Genomic DNA, 19909 nt, shown 5'->3' with positions numbered 1-19909 from the left:
ATGCCATTCACAGCGTATGTATATTGCTAATTTCTCCTTCCATTTAATTTCATCTTCTGCCCACTTATATATTTTTTATCAGCTCATTCTGTAGTTAGAAACCTCCTCCAATTCCACTGCCCCTCCTAGTTTAGTATCATCTGTAAACCTGACCAGTTTGCTTTGGATTTCTGAGTTCAAGTCGCTGATCTAAATTAGAAACAATAATTGTCCCAACACTGATCGCTTGGACATCCCATTCAACACTCCACAAACACACATCCTAAACTAATTCACTGAACAAGCACAAGTATCATACACGGGTAAAGTGTAGAGTATCATATCCAGGCGTTCTTCTGTAGGGCAGAATTGACAAGCTGTGGCCCCTGAACCCTAACCCTCAAAGCCCAAGCAAATCAACCCTATTTACACTTATTTCTTATTTGCTGGTTTATCCTGCTTGAATATGTGAGCTGTGTGTTCCCTCATCGGTGGGTAAATCCTAAATCCAAACACTAGATTTGTTAATATCCACAACTTGAGATATATACAAATTAGTAGGAATATGGATTTAAACTTTATATATGCGCTCCAAGGTATGCATAGAACGCAGCAAAGGCTATGGGCCCCGACAACAGCTCAGCTGCAGTGCTGAAGGCCTATGCTCTAAAACTAGCCGTACCCCTAGCTAAGCATTTCCAGTACAGATACAATACTGGCATCTACCCGGCATTGTGGAAAATTGCCTCAGTAAGTGCTTCCACAAGAAGCAGGACAAATCCAACCTGGCTAATTAGCCGCCTAACAGCCTACTCCAAATCACCAGGAAAGTGATGGAAGGAGTCGTTGACGGTGCTATAAAGCGGCACTTACTCACCAATAACCTGCTCACCAGTGCTCAGTTTGGGTTCCGCCAGGATCACTCGGCTCCAGACCTCATTACAGCCTTGGTCCAAACATGGACACAGCAAAGCACAGAATTCCAGAGGTGAGGTCAGAGTGACTACCCTTGATATCGGTGCAGCGTTCGACCGAGTGTGGGACCAAGAAGCCCTGGTAAAACTGAAGTCAATAGGGATCGGGGGAAAACACTCCAGTGGCTGGAGTCATACATAACACAAAGGAAGATGATTGTGGTTTTTGAGTGCCAATTATTTCAGCCCCAGGACATCACTGCAGGAGTTCCTCAGGGCAGTGTCCTAGGATCAACTATGTTCAGATGCTTCATCAATGACCTTCCGTCCATCATAAGGTCAGAAGTTACGATTGCACAGTGTTCTGCTCCATTTGCAATTTCTCAGATAATGGAACAGTCCATGCCCACATGCAGCAAGACCTAGACAACATCCAGGCTTGGGCTGATAAGTGTCAAGTGACATTTGCGCCATACAAGTAACAGGCAATGACCATCTCCAACAAGAGAGAACCTAACAACCTAACCACCTACCCTTGACATTCAATGGATTACCATCCCTGAGTCCCCCATCATCAACATTGTGGGGGTCACCATTGACCAGAAACTCAACTGGACCAGCTACATAAATACTATGGCTACAAGAGCAGGTCAGAGGCTGGGTATTCTGTGGTGAGCAGCTCACTTCCTGACTCCCTAAAGCCTTTCCACCACCTACAAGGCACAAGTCAGGAGTGTAATGGAATACTCTCCATGATTGAGTGCAGCTGCAACAACATTCAAGAAGCTCGACAAAGCAGTCTACTTGATAGGCACATCACCCGCTAACCTAAACATCCACACCCTCTGCATCCAGCATACCATGGCTGCAATGTGCACTCCCAAGACCTCCACCCTAGAAGGTCAAGGGCAGCAGGGGAACACCATCACCTCCAAGTCACACACCATCCTGAATTGGTCATATATTGCCGGTCCTTCATCGTCACTGGGTCAAAATCCTGGAACTCCTTATCCAACAGTATTATGGGAGCACCTTCACCAAATGAACTGCAGAAGTTCAGGAAGAAGACCCACCACCACCTACTCAGGGCAACCAGGAACTGGCAGTAAATGCAGGCATTGCCAATGACACCACATCCCAAGAATGAATAAATAAACCTATGTGGCCTGCAAAGTCAAAAAGGTTGGACACGTGCTCTGAAATGGATAAAGTGGAAATGTGCTTTTGGCATTAGCTCTTTGCAGTGACACTTCAGTCCCTTTTCCTTATTTCTAGGAGTAAATTGCACTGTAAATCTTTCAGTGTGAGGCAGAGTAGTCCCAGTTCCTGTGAGATACCTCACAATGAGCCAAGAAGTTCTTCATATGTATTGTAGTCATGGATACACCCCATTTGTTTCTAGAGAGCCCCTTTGAATCTTCAGATATTTGGACAGTTGCAAGGTGAGCAAATCCAAATTTTCTGTTGATTTCTCCATACTGAAATAGATTCTAGCTTGTTTTCATTCCTCTCTCTCGATGTGGTAGGATCTATTTGTACAAGCTTCTAAATGCACTTTTGTGCTATGTCCAAATATTCCAATCTTTTCTTTAATAACAAGTCCGAGGACTAGATTGGCAAGGGAGCAGTCTGTGGATTGCAATGCTGTTGATATTAAGGCCTATTTTCTTTAGAAGAGAGCCAAGGTTTGGCTTCATTACTTTTTACAGAAGTACTTTGTACCTTTTTGAGTGAACTAACTCAAGAGGCAAATTTTGTATTGGCAAACATTTTGTCTAGGTTAAACTTATATACATACTCTTTTTAACCCTCTATCCTGAATGAATGCTATATCTCTGCAAAACAAATCCAGCAGACACAGAAACCATGCACATTAATCCTGTTTTCATTCTCCGAATCTGTTATCTAAACATTCTAATTAAGTATTAATCTCTGGTAGAGTGCTGGAATGCAACTGAGGTTAGTTGAGTTCAAGAAAGACAGAAGGATAATTGATTCCTAAAGTTTGGCAAGAAAGAGCTGTATGATTTACATACAGAGCTATTCTGTGAAAATCTTAGCCTAACTTGATACCCAGGATTAAAAAAAAGGTTGCTACATAGCAGAGACCAGAATAGAGAGATAGGACTTTTTTGCCCATAAATACTGTAAAGAGACTTTCTTCAACACAAGCCAGTAATACAGCATGTGAAAACTTAGCAAACCTAATTATATCCTTTTCTATAAGACTTTCACATTTAGGGAAAAGCCATTGTTGACAGCTGCAAAATTCCTTAATGTTAAATACTTTCCTTGTGTTATTTGTGGCATATCTACAGATTGAAACCTTACCTGATGACTGGAAAAAAAACTAGCAAAATATTCATTCTACATTAATGTAGTTGGTGCAGAATTAATTTTCTGTACAGATATTGTGGCAACATTCATATTGTTTGTAATCTATGCCTTGTTAAATGCCATTGATAGAAGTGGGACTATCTTTATTTGTGGGTAAAATCTAGCTATATATCCTTAATTATTCTTTTGCATTCCTCCAGGGTAAATTAAATTGGCATACTCTAATCTTGGCTTTTCCAAAATTGGAATGCTATAAATTTGGCCAACAGTATTGCCAGCTGTTTCATTGCTCTAAAGCTCATTTCTACAAACCGATTTGTAAAAGAACTAGACCTACTTTCAACAACTAATTAAATTAGCAATAATGAATTTGCATTTATACAGTATCCTTAACATAGAAGAATGTCTCAAGGTGCTTCACAGGGAAGTAAAAATGGAGCCAAGCCTAAGATAGCAGTTAAGAGACTTGACCAAAAGTATAGTTGAAAACATTGAGCAGGCATTGAAAGGTGAGAGAGCAAGGGGAGGGAGTTCCAGAGAATAGGGCCAAGACAGCTAAAAGTTGCTTCGATAATGCATCTTGACCTCTTCTCCACAGCTCATCCAGAATTGGGCATCCTTAAAAACTGCATCTATATTCTGCATTCTGCTTATCCCAGTCTCAGCACTTTTATTTAAGTCTGACTTAAAAAGCTGCTGGTTTGCATTTTCTGAACAATGAGCTGAGCAGATCTTAAATTTTGCATTTACACTACTGGTCAGAACTTGCAGAGAAATACCACACCAATCTTTCTCCCTTATCTGATTTCCCATGCTTGCTTACACATTGGTTAAATCTTCCCTTTTTCCACTCTGCATCCCAGTTAACATCAGCTCCTCAATTGCTTAACCAGACGAGCCAGCAGAGAAATCATCTTTTTAACTGGGATCCATAAGGTTGCTCCATTTTCTCTCCCATTCATTCCAGCACATCGTTATCAACTGTTAGATAAAATATACATTTAAAGGTGAATTGGAAAATAATTTCTTCAGTTAGTGCTTTTAATATGTATCTATTATTTTCAGTTCTTAAACTTTGCCCTTACCACAATTTAGAATGTTACCTATGCAGGTTCCAAGTAAATCAAATCCAGGTTGTTGAGCTTGGGTCAGTTTAGACTGTGTATGTTTTGGTGCCCTAAACCATCCTTATCTATTTTTTCCCTCTTTTCTCTCCAACCTCCACCCCCCCTGCCCCCACAACTCCGAATCAATTTCTGTAATCCTTAGCATAAATTTATTTCCCAGATGCAATCTCTTGAGAATGACCTCATTCACCGTATCTACTCTTAACCACAGTTCCAAGTGAGTATTCCTACCAGATCCTGTTACAACTTTGTGAAAGTGTTTGATGGATCTTAGATCTAGGCTCTGTCCAGTTTCACTTCATTAGAAATTCTGTATTTTATCTCATGTGAATTTGTAGCTAAGCGAATGCTTTGTTTTTTTTAAAAACTGTCTCCAGTCCGTGTTTCACTAGGGGAAACTATTGTTTCTGCAGCTTGGAATGCAAAACTGGGTTATCTGGTTTGAAGCCTCAGTAGCTTTTTGTATTCTAAATCATCAAATGATGAATCAACTTACCTGACCAACTTGCATTTGATGAATTTTGTATAACTTTGAACTCGCCATGTTAGATGGATGTTTTCTCATCCAATTGTTTGAAACATGATGCCGGAATTGTGGAAGCTGCAGAGGATAGACCACGTGCTTCGTTCTGCAGGTTGGTTAGCTATCTCTAGGTCTAATCTAATTTATATCTTATTAAAGCAATAATTGGGGATGCGAAGCCTAGATGAGGTATTAAACGTTACTTGTCAGGTAGCTCCATCTGTACCACTGTGCCTTTGAAATCTAATTTGACTGACAGTTCTGTAGCTCGAAGCTGCCTGAACAAAAATTAAAGACATACTTTCACTACTAATTTAGTTCATGTAGGTCACTAGGTGAGCCACAGGTTTTTCATTGCAGCGAGATGGAACTCTGTGAACTCTGAGATGTGTTCATTTTAACCTGAGCTACACAGTCTGTCAGCATAATATTTTGCTGCCAATTTGGAGAGTATACAGTGGCATCCCATTCCATGCTATTCCTACTGCATACCCAACTGTATATTGATTTATTCTTCACACTCCAATCCCTTATCCTAGATATTTCTGTACCTTACCACCTCCTTTCTGCATAAGGAGTCTTTAGGCTAAAAGAGAGGAGCATTCAATGTCTTTAGCTACACTAATCCATTTGATGTTTGGTGGTGCAAGATCAGACCTGAACAGAAGATTGTCATGAGACTATTGCTTTGTAAACTTTCTTTGACAGCAGAGGGTGCTCATGCATACTCATTTTTTCCTCTCCCACTTTCTCATTTTGTGATGCAATTTTTTTGCACAATGGCTAAAAAATTTAAAATGGTCTATGTCACCTACCCAAGTATATAGAACTGTTTTTGAATTAATATCTTCTAACATTTTGTAAATGTTTCATGATCTACATATTACTTTTCTATATGTTGGTTTTCTTTATATCGTACTCTTGAGGGCTACTCTTTACAAATATTCCAATTTGTGTTGGCTACCCCAATGCGGGGGCGGGGAAGGCGGGAATCCTTACTCTTTTCCCCCCCCCCAACTGTTGGTATAATATAGTAATTTTGAAACTGGCTGGAGCATTTAGATATTTAATAGATAATTTATTTAGAGATTTAGTAATGTAACTTTGATTTTAGCTGTGTACAATTTTTTGGCAAAAAATGTTGATACCTCAGTTGTATTATGCATTAACATTATTTGGAGTTTTACTTTGTTTAAGGTACCAAAATTTAGGTAGATAAATTTGGTTTTCGTCTGCAGATTTTCAGTTTAGTCTCTTACATTGTTTGCAGTTATCTTTTAAAATCATGACACTAGAGATATTTTTCGGGGCTTTTTTAGCTTTTGACACATGCAGTAAATCATGTGAACTGGCCTTTTATTGTGTTTATTGCAGTTGGTGTTCAGTAAAGTGCAAAATGCAGTCATTTAAAATTGTATGTTCATAATCTAGGTGTGGTTGGTTACAATGTATACAGTTTGAGCATTTTAAGAAACTATTTGTTCTCTTATCATGCTTAGACTTTAGAAACCTTTTCATATTTTGTGGTAAAGACATTTATAATGAATTAGTTGATATTGCATTGTGTTGCTGCTCATTGGAGAAAAGTGAAAAAGAAGTTGGTGTTAATTTTTTTAATAGTTTTTATACAAATATACTGTGGGTTTGTTGTAGCGTTGCCCATAGGGCGTTGGAGGATGTTTTTGATGAACAAGAAGTGGGTTACATCTTGTAATGGAAAAAACATTGTGTGGTACATTTTAGGTGTTTTGAGAATTAACAGAATTTGTCATAATTCTGAAGAAAACTTCAGAGCAGGAGTAAAAATATATACTGGGAATCCAGGGGCGAGCTAGGCTAGCACGTGGACCAAGGAGACTTTGTTTCATCCTCTCCCATTGCTTGCCCCACAATCACCTCTTGTGTCTCCCCTCTTCTACACCTCCCTTTCGCCCAAATTTTCAGCCTGTTTTACAGCATTTAGTTGGGAGAAACAGGTTTTCAATTTTATCACATGTGCAGTAGGAAGCGTAAGGCAAACATGTCATGAGCATGAAGGGGATGCACAAGGGTGTTTGAGGGCTTGTCATGGTTTTTACTTATGTGAGTTGATCAGAAATTAAATATATTCTATTGTCACCACTACTGCCACATCTTTGCGAATCTTGTCTGGTTTGTGCAATAATGCCCTTTCCTGAGGATCACTATGAAGACCCACAACTGATGCCACCCATTGTGTCACTGCAGAGTGGGTGTAGGTGTATTTGCAGGGCTCTTTTGTGCAGACGACTGAGAGATGTCGGCGATGTCCCCGGTAGTACCCTGGAAGGATGCAGAGGAGAAGTTGTTGAGGGCAGTGGTGACTTTGACAGCAACAGGTAAGAAGATGGTGCTCGGGCCAACCGGGAGCAGCTCGGCATGAAGGAGGCTGCAGATGTCCACGACTACATGTCGAGTGACTCTGAGCCTCCGTGTGCGCTGCTGCTTAGAGAGGTCCAGGAAGCTGAGCCTCGGTCTGTAGACCCTGAGGAGAGGGTAGTGCCTTTTGCGACTCATCTCTCTCTGCCGTTGCCCTCCCTCCTGCTGTGCAGGTGGATGTGTCATAGCACTGTGTTGTGGAGCTCCACGTGTCGGAGGTGGACGGCATGGCCGGTGAGGCTGGTGCTGCCGTTCGGCCTCCGAGGAGGTCATGACCGCAGCTATGGTGGCCCCCATCTAGAAGATATACATTTGAGGAAGTCCGCAAGGTAGGTACATGTGTCTGGACAACGGGGTATGTGTGCAAGTTGGTGAATTCTATTGCTGTTAGGAGGGTGGTGGAGGCCAAACTTTGTCCAAAGTGACAGAGTGGCCTCCTGCAATGAGTGAGGATCTTTCCCCTGCGCCCCGCCACCCAGCTAACAAATGGACCTTTGCAGCTGCCACGGGCTGATGGCTGCAACACGTCCATTTCAACTGGGAGTGTTTCCCCCAGTACGGGAAACAGTCCCAGTTGATCTGAAAATCCCACCCCTCCTAAAATATCAGGTCTGTAAACGACCTGAAGTACTTGGTTAATTACTTAAAGCCGGCGGGGTGCCACTTGAATTGCCGGCAGGTGTCCCACATGTAGAGAACCTGGAAGTGGGCGGGTTGGAGACGGGCTCCGGACCCGCCCCGGGAATCCCCAATTTTCGCAGCCCCCCCCCCGCCATGAACGCACCCGCTCCGGGGTGCGAAAATCGAGCCCAATGTTTCAGGTCGAAGACCTTTCGTCAGAAATGGAAGAAGTTAAGTTTTTAAGCAAGTACAGGGCCAGGGGCATGACAAACTGAAGAAAAATTTCGGAGCACAAGACAATTTAACAGAGTAGGCAGATACAGAGAAATGTGAAGTAGCACATTTGGTGGTGGGAGGAATACTGAAAGGAAATCCACCCTAAATGGTATGGCTCTTATTGGAGTGAAGGAACAGTCATCTAGGTATGCAGACTCTCAAATCTTCTAAAGGTGAGAGTGCAAGTAGAAAAGGCCAAAAGACAAATGGGATTCAGGATATTAAACATGCAGAGAATAAATATAAAAGCAAGGAAGTGAACTTGAATTTATACATGATATTAGTTAGGCTATAGTTGGATGCAGTCCTGGGCACTCCATTAAATTAAGGTTATTAGAACTTTGGAGAGGACACAAAGCAGATTTGTGGGAATGAGAGGTTATAATTATGAAGAAAGGTTCAAAAAAATTGTGTCGGAAACAAAGAAGGTTAAGGGGAGCTAATAGAAGTCTTCAAAATTATGGACGGTTTTAAGAAGCAAAATAATGAAAAATTGTTAATACTGTGTCTGGTTTTGGTGGTCTCATATGTTGGGTGATATTGAGGATTTGGAAAGGGTGCAGAGGAGGGTGACCAGATTAATTCTCAATTTAACGCATCTTCGTTACCAAGATAGGCTCAAAGAGATGGGTTTCTACACTTTAAGAGAAGCGTCGACTTGGGGGTGATTTGTTCGAGGTTTATAAGATGATCAAGGGACTAGATTGTGTTTGTGTAGGCAGTTTGTTTCAACTAAATAGATTAAGGAGGACCAGGGGTCACAATCTCAAGCAATGTAAAGGCTGAACTAGGTTGGATGTTAGAAAGTGGTTCTGCTCCCAGAGAAGGTGGTTCTTTTCCCTGTGAAGTGAATGCTGATTTGCTGAGTTCCTTCATGCAACGGCTGGACCTTTTTCTGGCTGGGACGCAGATCATCCCGTTCAAGAAAGTAGGTACAGTATAACATTAATCAGGACCAGAGTGATCTCCTGGAATAGTTTTGATCGCCTAAGGGGATTGGAGAGGAATTTTCCAGATTTTTTTCTCTAATTGGCCTCAGTTTTTATCTTTTTTTGCCTCTCCCAGAAGATTACATGGCTTCTGGGTGGGGTGGGAATATATGTATTGTGATACACAAGACATCACATTTGTGTGGGGACATGCTGGATGGACCAGAAAGTCTTTTTCTGTCCATCATTTTTCATATGTTCCCAGAAGTTGTTGCAAATTGATAACTTGGGCATAAACTCAAAGAACCAAGGTGGAAATTAGATTTTTTTTTTACAGGGCTGTTAGAACATGGAATGCTTTATCACATGTATATTGAGACAAAGACTATAACATCATTTAAAAGTCATGATGTGGAGATGCCGGTGATGGACTGGGGTTGACAATTGTAAACAATTTTACAACACCAAGTTATAGTCCAGCAATTTTATTTTAAATTCACAAGCTTTCGGAGGCTTCCTCCTTCGTCAGGTGAACGATGTGATTCACATCGTTCACCTGACGAAGGAGGAAGCCTCCGAAAGCTTGTGAATTTAAAATAAAATTGCTGGACTATAACTTGGTGTTGTAAAATTGTTTACAATCATTTAAAAGGAAATTGGTTAAGTATTTAAAAAATATATATAAATATATGCTGGAACAGGCCACAGAAAAGGGATTAGAGTGAATAACTCCAGTTGAAGAATTGGCACTAACATAATGAACTGATTGGCCTCCTTCTGTGCTGTAGTTTGTGGAGGATTATTAGAATGTAGAATTTACTGCCATAAACCACTGTTGAAACAGAGACCATAAACTCTTTTAAAGGGGAATGAGATAGTTGCGTGACAAAAGATGTGGAGCAAGCAAGAAAGCAGCTCCTGGAGAAAAATACCAACACAGACTGAGTGGGCCGATGGACTTGTTCCTGTACTGTAACATGGCTGTTGATATTGGGGACCTGAGAGATTTATAAAAATATGAGACAAATCCCACTCCCTCTAAATATATCGAGCAGCGGTTAGTCTATCAATACCCCCATCCACTCCAGGCCTATATGGGCACTAGTTAAGACAGCAATCTATTGATCCAGGATGGGTGGAGGAGTCACTTTGGCTGCATGCCTCTCTTCCACGGCATTGTCCGTGCCCAGGTAACCCTGGAGAGGGAGCACGCGGTGTCCACCGGTGTGCTTGAGACCTTCCATGACTGGTGAGCAGCGCAGAGTACAGGTTGCATCCTGGATGCTCTCAATAACATTGGGCCGGAAATTGCTTTCAAAATAACGGTAAGCCCAACAGCGCTCACTGTTATAGAAACATAAAAAATAGAAGCAAGAGTAGGCTATTCGGCCCGTTGGGCCGGCTCCGCCATTCATGGCTGATCGTCGAACTCAGTATCCTGTTCCTGTTTTTTTCCCCATATCCCTTGATCCCTTTAGCATTAAGAAATATATCTATCTCCTTCTTGAATACATCTAATGACTTGGCCTCCACTGCCTTCTGTGGTAGAGAATTCCACAGGTTCACCACCATCTGAGTGAAGAAATTTCTCCTCATCTCGGTTCTAAATGGTGTTACCCGTATCCTGAGACTGTGACCCCTGGTTCTAGACTCCCCAGCCATTGGGAACATCCTCCCTGCATCTAGTCTGTCTAGTCCTGTTAGAATTTTATATGTTTCGAGGAGATCACCTCTCATTCTTCTGAACTCTAGAGAATATAGACCTAGTCGACCCAATCTCTCCTCATACGTCAGTGCTGCCATCCCAGGAATCAGTCTGGTAAACCTTCGTTGCACTCCCTCAATGGCAAGGATATCCTTCCTCAGATAAGGAGACCAAAACTGCACACAATACTCCAGATGTGGTCTCACCAAGGCCGTGTATAACTGCAGTAAGACATCCCTGCTTCTGTACTCAAATCCTCTTGCAATGAAGGCCAACATACCATTCGGCTTCCTAACTGCTTGCTGCACCTGAACGCTCGTACACCAGTCGCTGGAAGCAAGGACACCCAAGTCTCGTTGCACGTCCCCTTTTCCCAGTCTATCACCATTCAGATAATCTGCCTTTCTGTTTTTACAACCAAAGTGGATAACCTCACATTTATCCACGTTATACTACATCTGCTATGTTCTTGCCCACTCACCCGACTTGTCTAAATCACATTGGAGCCTCTTTGCATCCTCCTCACAGCTTACATTCCACCCCAGCTTTGTGTCGTCTGCAACCTTGGAAATGTTACATTTAGTTCCCTCATCCAAATCGTTGATATATATTGTGAATAGCTGGGGCCCAAGCACTGATACCTGCAGTACCCCACTAGTCACTGCCTGCCACCGAAAAAGACCCGTTTATTCCTACTCTCTGTTTCCTGTCTGTCAACCAATTCTCAATCCATGCCGGTATATTCTCCCCAATCCCATGTGCTTTAATTTTGCACACTAACCTCTTGTGTGGGACCTTATCAAAAGCCTTCTGAAAATCCAAGTGCACCACATCCACTGGTTCTCCCCTATCTATTTTAGTTACATCCTCAAAAAACTCCAGTAGTTTGTTAAGCATGATTTCCCTTTCATAAACCCATGCTGACTTTGTCCAATCCCGTTAATGCCCTCCAAGTGTTCTGTTATCACATCTTTTATAATAGACTCTAGCATTTTCCCCATTACTAATGTTAGGCTAACTGGTCTGTAATTCCCTGTTTTTTCTCCCTCCTTTCTTAAATAGTGGGGTTACATTTGCCACCCTCCAATCTGTAGGAACTGTCCAGAGTCTATAGAATTTTGGAAGATGACCACCAATGCATGCACTATTTCCAGGGCCACTTCCTTTAGTACTCTGGGCAGCTTTCCCACGGCTTCCGATTCATGCCTGGTGATGTTGCCTGGACCCCCCTCCCCACTCTGATCCCGATGTTCGATGTCTGCCCTCTGATCCCGATGTCTCACTCTAATCTTTGTTCCCAACCCCCCATCTCTGTCCTAACTGCCGATGAGGTCTCTCGCTCGCTCATGCTCTCTTTCTCTCTCTCTCTTTCTTACCCCCATCTCGGATGTGCAGCTCCTGTCGGCAGCCAGCCTGCCAATCAGGCTGGCTGCCGGGTGCAAAACCCGGAAGACGCTTTGATTTGCCACATTAGGGTTGCGACCCGCCTACTTCCCTTCCGGGTTTGGCGCCTGCAAATCACTCCCCACCGGACTCTTCCCACCGGCATATTAAAATTGTGCCCATGGAGTCTTGTAGTTCCTGATTTTAGTAGTTTTTGGACATTTAAAAAAAAATGTAATTAAAACTTTTTTAAATGTTTCTTTTACTTTTTCTTTTTGTCCCTTTTTATGGGAGATTTTTAATCTTATCTTCTCTTTATTTCACTTTCTCTGTCATTTTATAATATCTTATCAGGCACATCTGGGTTTTTAGTCTACGCTGTTTGTGAATGAATTGCGCTTCCTGGTTCTTAGTGTGGCTTGCTTCAAGCTGATGGGCCTTTCACCACTCACACAGCCCGGGAAAGAATGCGGATGTTATTTAAACTTGCAAGTCAAGGAAGTTGCCGCCAAAAAGAACGCGGTAACTTAGTGGGTGAATTTAAATCTAATGATCAGCAACCATTGCTGGTTCGCCCCTTGGAGCAATTTATGGGCCATTATCATTTAATTATTGTTTGTTTATTGTATTTTGTGGTGCCATAGAATGGCACTTAGTATCATAGTAGGTACAGCACAGGAAGAGGCCATTCGGCCCATCTTTGAAAGAGCTATCCACTTAGTCCCATTCCCCTGCTCTTTCCCCATAGCCCAGTAATTTTTTTCCCTTCAAGTATTTATCCCTTTTGAAAGTTACTGGTGAATCTGCTTCCGATACTTGCTTTTAACACTTCTTGTTTCGGTCCGGTGACACTAGGGGCCAATTCAGTGTCAGTCCCCACAGAGGTGGCACTTTTTAAAAGAAATAATGGCTAAGGACGGGCGCTAGGACCCAGCGGGAAGATCACGGTACCTTCCGACCGTTGAACTTTTTTTTTTAAATGTACGTCACGTGGCGCGGCGCTCACATGACCCTTTTGCTTCTTGTTTAAAGCGGGGCGCGAGCAGAGCTCACTGAGACCGAAGATGGCGCGGAGTGTTACCCTCATGGTGACAGCCCTGCTGGTTCGTTTCGGCTCCGCTGTTGCCCAACAGGCGGGGTCCGACCTAGCGTATGAGCCCGAACTCCCGCCGGACCTGAACTCTCCCCACGGCTCCCTCTGGCCCTTGCCCCAGAATGTGCAGATCTCTCCCGAGCTGTACCGGCTGAGCGAAGTCCAGTTCCGGATCGTTCACTCGCCCCAATCCACCGCCTCCGTCGGCTGCTCCATCCTGGATAACGCCTTCCGTCGGTACTTCAACTACATCTTCAGCTCCTCGGCCAAGACCGATCAGCGAGGGTCGGGGATCAACGGTGCTAGTTCCCGCAGCACCGAGGAACTGCGTCAGCTCCAGGTCACTATTACCGCCACTGACCCCGAGTGTAACCAGCATCCGCGCATCAGTTCCAATGAGGCCTGTGAGTAGTGTTCCGTCCCTGGTGTGTACTGGAAATGGGTGCCGTACAGAGCCGAGAGTGGGTGGGGTGCGTGCGGTTGTTGTCGGAAACTTTTTAATTATCTGTACCGTTGATCTCGGCCATATAAATGCAACGCCCAAATTCTGGAAGTAAAGACAGACTTGCATTTAAATAGCGCCCTTTCAAGATCGCAGGACGTCCCAAAGCGCTTTACAGCCAACGAAGTACTTTTTGAAGTGTAGTCCCTGTTATAATGTTGGAAAGGCGGCAGCCAAGTTGCGCACAGCAAACAGGCAATGTAAGGATGATGTGAGGGATAAATGTTGACCAGGACACTGGGGAAAACTGCCCTGCTCTTCACAATAGTGCCATGGGACCTTTTTATATCCACCTGAGAGGGCAGACATCTAATCTGAAAGGTGATACCTCCAATAGGCAACACGCCCTCAGTACTGCACTGAAGTGTCAGCCTGGAATAAGTGCTCAAGTCTTGAGTAGAACTTGAACCCACAACCTTCTGCCTCAGATGATCGTGCTACCACTGAGCTATGATTGATACTGAAATTATCCAGGCTTGTTTTAAGAGATCATATCTCTGATCTTTAATATGTGTAAATAATAACAGCAGCATTGATTAAAGAGGGAGAAAATAGAATGAGAGTAAACTGGCAAGAAATATAATAACAGCTTGTAAAAGCTTCTACAATTATGTAAAAAGGAAGAGAGTAGCAAAAGTAAATGTTAGTCCCTTAGAGGCTGAGACAGGAGAAATTGTAATGGGGAAATAAGGAAATGGCAGAAACATTAAACAAATATTTTGTATCTCTTCACGGTAGAAGACACAAAAAGCATACAGGAAATAGTGGAGAACCAAGGGGCTAATGAGTGAGGAACTTAAAATAATTAATATCAGTAGAGGAAAAAGTACCAGAGAAACTAATGGGACTAAAAGCTGACAAATCCCCTGGACCTGGTGGCCTACATCCTAGGATTCTAAGAGGTGGCTGCAGAGATAGTGGATGCATTGGTTGTGATCTTCCAAAATTCCCTAGATTCTAGAACAGTCGCAGTGGATTGGCAGGTAGCAAATGTAACTGCTTTCAAGAAAGGAGGAAGGGAGAGAGAAAATGGGGAACTACAGGCCAGTTTGCCTGACATCAATTGTTGGAAAAATGCTGGAATCCATTTTTAAGGAAGTGGTAACAGGGCACTTAAAAAATCATATGAATAAGCAGAGTCAATATGGTTTTATGAAAGGGAAATTGTGCTTGACAAATGTATTTTGTTTTTTGAGGATGTAACTAGCAGGGTAGATAAGAACATAAGAAATAGGAGCAGGTGTTGACCATCCGGCCACTCGCGCCTGCTGTTCAACAAGATCATGGCTGATCTTCTACCTCAGACATTTTCCTGCACTATCCCCACATCCCTTGATGCCTATAATATCTAGAAATCTATCGATCTCTGTTTTGAATGCAGTCAATGACTGAGCCTCCTCAGCCCTCAGGGATAGAGAATTCCAAAGATTCACCACCCTCTGAGTGAAGAAATTTCTCCACATCTCAGTCCTAAATGGCCTACCCCTTATTCTGAGACTGTGATCCCCTGGTTCTAGACTCCCCAGCCAGGGAAAACATCCTCCCTACATCTACCCTGTCGAGCCCTGTAAGAATTTTGTTGCACTCCCTCTGTGGCAAGTATATCCTTAGGTAAGGAGACCAAAATCGTACGCAATACGTAGATAGAGCTAAGTGATTCCACAACCAACGGATCAGATCAAAGCTCTGCAGTCCTGCCACATCCAGTCGTGAATGGTGGTGGACAATTAAACAATTAACGGGAGGAGGAGGGTCTGTACGGTAGCATAGTGGTTATGTTACTGGACTAGTAATCCAGAGGCCTGGACTAAAATCTGGAGTCGTGAGTTCAAATCCCGCCACGGCAGCTGGCGAATTTAAATTCAATTAATTAAATAAAATCTGGAATTAAAATACTAGTATCAGTAATGGTGGCCATGAAACTACCGGATTGTCGTAAAAGCCCATCTGGTTCACTAATGTCCTTTAGGGAAGGAAACCTGCCGTCCTTACCCGGTCTGGCCTATATGTGACTCCAGACCCACAGCAGTGTGGTTGATTCTTAATTGCCCTCTGAAATGGCCTAGCAAGCCACTCAGTTGTAAAATCTCGCTTAAAAAAAAGTTATAATAAGAATAAAACCGGACGGACCACCCAGCATCGGACCACAAGGCACCGGACACGAAACCAAGCCCAGTCGACCCTGCAAAGTCCTCTTCACTAACATCTGGGGACTTGTGCCAAAATTGGGAGAGCTGTCTCACAGACTAGTCAAGCACCAGCCTGACATAGCCATACTCACAGAATCATATCTTTCAGCCAATGTCCCAGACTCTTCCATCACCATCCCTGGGTATGTCCTGTCCCACCGGCAGGACAGACCCACCGGAGGTGGCGGTACAGTGATATACAGTCAGGAAGGAGTGGCCCTGGGAGTCCTCAACATTGACTCTGGACCCCATGAAATCTGATGGCATCAGGTCAAACATGGGCAAGGAAACTTATGCTAATTACCACCTACCGCCCTCCCTCAGCTGATGAATCAGTCGTCCTCCATGTTGAGCAGCACTTGGAGGAAGCACTGAGGGTAGCAAGGGCACAAAATGTACTCTGGGTGGGGGACTTCAATGTCCATCACCAAGAGTGATGGACATTGAAGTCCCCCACTACTGACCGAGCTGGCTGGGTCCTAAAGGACCTAGCTGCCAGACTGGGCCTGCGGCAGGTGGTGAGCGAACCAACACGAGGGGAAAAACTTACTTGACCTCGTCCTCACCAATCTACCTGTCGCAAATGCATCTGTCCATGACAGTATTGGTAGGAGTGACCACCGCACAGTCCTCGTGGAGACGAAGTTCCGTCTTTGCACTGAGGACACCATCCGATGTGTTGTGTGGCGTTACTACTGTGCTAAATGGGATAGATTCAGAACAGATCTAGCAGCTCAAAACTGGGCCTCCTTTAGGCGCTGTGGGCCATCAGCAGCAGCAGAATTGTATTTCAGCACAATCTGTAACCTCATGACCTGGCATATTCCTCACACTACCATTACCAACAAGCCTGGGGATCAAACCTGGTTCAATGAGGAGTGTAGAAGAGCATGCCAGGAGCAGCACCAGGCATACCTAAAAATGAGGTGCCAACCTGGTGAAGCTACAACTCATGCTAAACAGCGGAAGCAACATGCTATAGACAGAGCTAAGGGATTCCACAACCAACGGATCAGATCAAAGCTCTGCAGTCCTGCCACATACAGTCGTGAATGGTGGTGGACAATTAAACAACTAACGGGAGGAGGAGGCTCTGCAAACATCCCCATCCTCAACGATGGCGGAGTCCAGCACGTGAGTGCAAAAGACAAGGCTGAAGTGTTTGCAACCATCTTCAGCCAGAAGTGCCGAGTGGATGATCCATCTCTGCCTCCTCCCGATATCCCCACCATCACAGAAGCCAGTCTTCAGCCAATTCGATTCACTCCACGTGATATCAAGAAACGGCTGAGTGCACTGGATACAGCAAAGGCGATGGGCCCCGACAACATCCCAGCTGTAGTGCTGAAGACTTGTGCTCCAGAATTATCTGTGCCTCTAGCCAAGTTGTTCCAGTACAGCTACAACACTGGCATCTACCCGACAATGTGGAAAATTGCCCAGGTATGTCCTGTCCACAAATAGCAGGACAAATCTCATCCGGCCAATTACTGCCCCATCAGTCTGCTCTCAATCATCAGCAAAGTGATGGAAGGTGTCGTCGACAGTGCTATCAAGTGGCACTTACTCATTATTAACTTGCTCACCGATGCTCAGTTTGGGTTCAGCCAGGACCACTCGGCTCCAGACCTCATTACAGCGTTGGTCCAAACATGGACAAAAGAGCTGAATTCCAGAGGTGAGGTGAGAGTGACTGCCCTTGACATCAAGGCAGCATTTGACCGAGTGTTGTACCAAGGAGCCCTAGTAAATTGAAGTCGATGGGAATTAAGGGGAAAAACTCTCCAGTGGCTAGAGTCATACCTAGCACAAAGGAAGATGGTAGTGGTTGTTGGAGGCCAATCATCTCAGCCCCAGGACATTGCTGCAGGAGTTCCTCAAGGCAGTGTCCTAGGCCTAACCATCTTCAGCTGCTTCATCAATGAAGCATCATAAGGTCAGAAATGAGGATGTTCGCTGATGATTTCACAGTGTTCAGTTCCATTCGCAACCCCTCAAATAATGAAGCCGTCCGAGCCCGCATGCAGCAAGACCTGGACAACATCCAGGCTTGGGCTGATAAGTGGCAGGTAACATTCGTGCCAGACAATGACCATCTCCAACAAGAGAGTCTAACCACCTCCCCTTGACATTCAACGGCATTACCATCGCCGAATCCCCCACCATCAACATCCTGGGGGTCACCATTGACCAGAAACTTAACTGGACCAGCCATATAAATACTGTGGCTACAAGAGCAGGTCAGAGACTGGGTATTCTGTGGCGAATGACTCACTTCCTGACTCCCCAAAGCCTTTCCACCATCTACAAGGCACAAGTCAGGAGTGCAATGGAATACTCTCGACTTGCCTGGATGAGTGCAGCTCAAACAACACTCAAGAAGCTTGACACCATCCAGGACAAAGCAGCCCGCTTGATTGGCACCCCATCCAACACCCTAAACATTCGCCACCGCCGCACAGTGGCTGCAGTGTGTATCATCCACAGGATGCACTGCAGCAACTTGCCAAGGCTTCTTCGACAGCACCTCCCAAACCCGCGACCTCTACCACCTAGAAGGACAAGAGCAGCAGGTACATGGGAACACCACCACCTGCACGTTCCCGTCCAAGTCACACATCATCCCGACTTGGAAATATATCGCCGTTCCTTCATCGTTGCTGGGTCAAAATCCTGGAACTCCCTTCCTAACAGCACTGCATGAGAACCTTCACCACACGGACTGCAGCAGTTCAAGAAGGCGGCTCACCACCACCTTCTCGAGGGCAATTAGGGATGGTCACTAAATGCCGGCCTTGCCAGCGACTCCCACATCCCATGAACAAATTTTAAAAAAAACCTCCAGGTATGGTCTCACCAAGGCCCTATATAATTGCAGTAAGACATCTTTACTCCTGTACTCAAATCCTCTTGTAATAAAGGCCTTCCTAATTGCTCACTGCACTTGCATATTAGCTTTCAGTGACTCATGTACAAGGACACCCAGGTCCCTTTTGAACATCAGCATTTCCCAATCTCTCACCGTTTTTAAAAAAAAAATACTCTGCATTTCTGTTTTCCCAACCAAAGTGGATAACTTCACGTCTTACCAGGTTATATTCCATCTGCCATGTTCTTGCCCACTCACTTAGCCTGTCTATCCCCTTGAAGCTGCTTTGCTGCATCCTCGCAATTCGCACTCCCACCTAGTTTTGTGTCATCAGCAAACTTCGAAATATTACATTTGGTTCCCTCATCCAAATAGTCGATGTAGATTGTGAATTGCTGGGGCCCAAGCATCAATCCCTGTGGTACCCCACTAGTCACAGTCTGCCAACCTGAAAAAGACCCGTTTATTCCTACTCTGTTTTCTGTCTGTTAACCAATTCTCAATCCATGCCAGTATATTACCCCCCAATTCCACGTGCTCTAATTTTGTTCACCAACCTCCTGTGTGGGACCTTATCGAAAGCCTTCTGAAAATCCAAATACACCACATCCACTGGCATTATTCAAAGGTGTTCTCCCTATATTCTGACTGACATTTCTTGAGGAGAAAGAATATTATCTAGTCATTCATTTGCCATTTGTGGGACAAACTGGTTGCTCTATTTACATATGTGACTGTACTTCAAAAGTAATTGGCTGTAAAGCATTTTGGGGTGCCCAAAGAATGTTAGTTTGCCATATAAATGCAAGGTATTTATTTTGCATCACAACGCACAATGTAATCAAGTGGTGACCGCTGCTATCTTTGTTCAGAACCTGTGGATGAAGAGTGGTGCCTGCTTTTTTTTGTCTACTTCTGTAGTTACCTTTGTTTTCCTTTCTTTAGATGAAATTAGCGTTATGCAGCCTGTAGCTATTCTGAAATCAGAAAGTGTGTGGGGTGCATTGCGAGGTGAGTGTTGACAAGATTGCTGGAAAACTTTTATCTTGCTGAACTAACAACTTT

The 19909-nt window shown here is 44.0% G+C and overlaps 1 protein-coding gene across 2 annotated transcripts in view; it reads left to right on the top strand.

Moving 5' to 3' along the window:
- Positions 1-13202: 13202 nt before the first annotated feature.
- The window catches only part of hexb (hexosaminidase B (beta polypeptide)), a 57398-nt gene continuing 50691 nt past the window's right edge, over positions 13203-19909 (top strand). For both annotated transcript variants that reach the window (XM_067982719.1, XM_067982718.1), the window contains exons 1-2: positions 13203-13688; positions 19790-19855. In XM_067982719.1, the coding sequence (XP_067838820.1) occupies positions 13256-13688; positions 19790-19855 (499 nt within the window). In that variant the 5' untranslated portion in view covers positions 13203-13255. The remainder of the gene's footprint in view (positions 13689-19789; positions 19856-19909) is intronic.

The sequence above is a fragment of the Heptranchias perlo genome, chromosome 4, assembly GCF_035084215.1.
Source record: "Heptranchias perlo isolate sHepPer1 chromosome 4, sHepPer1.hap1, whole genome shotgun sequence".
Classification (NCBI taxonomy): domain Eukaryota; kingdom Metazoa; phylum Chordata; class Chondrichthyes; order Hexanchiformes; family Hexanchidae; genus Heptranchias; species Heptranchias perlo.
The sequence above is the reverse complement of the archived record's forward strand: the minus strand, read 5'-3'. Positions and strand labels throughout refer to the sequence as shown.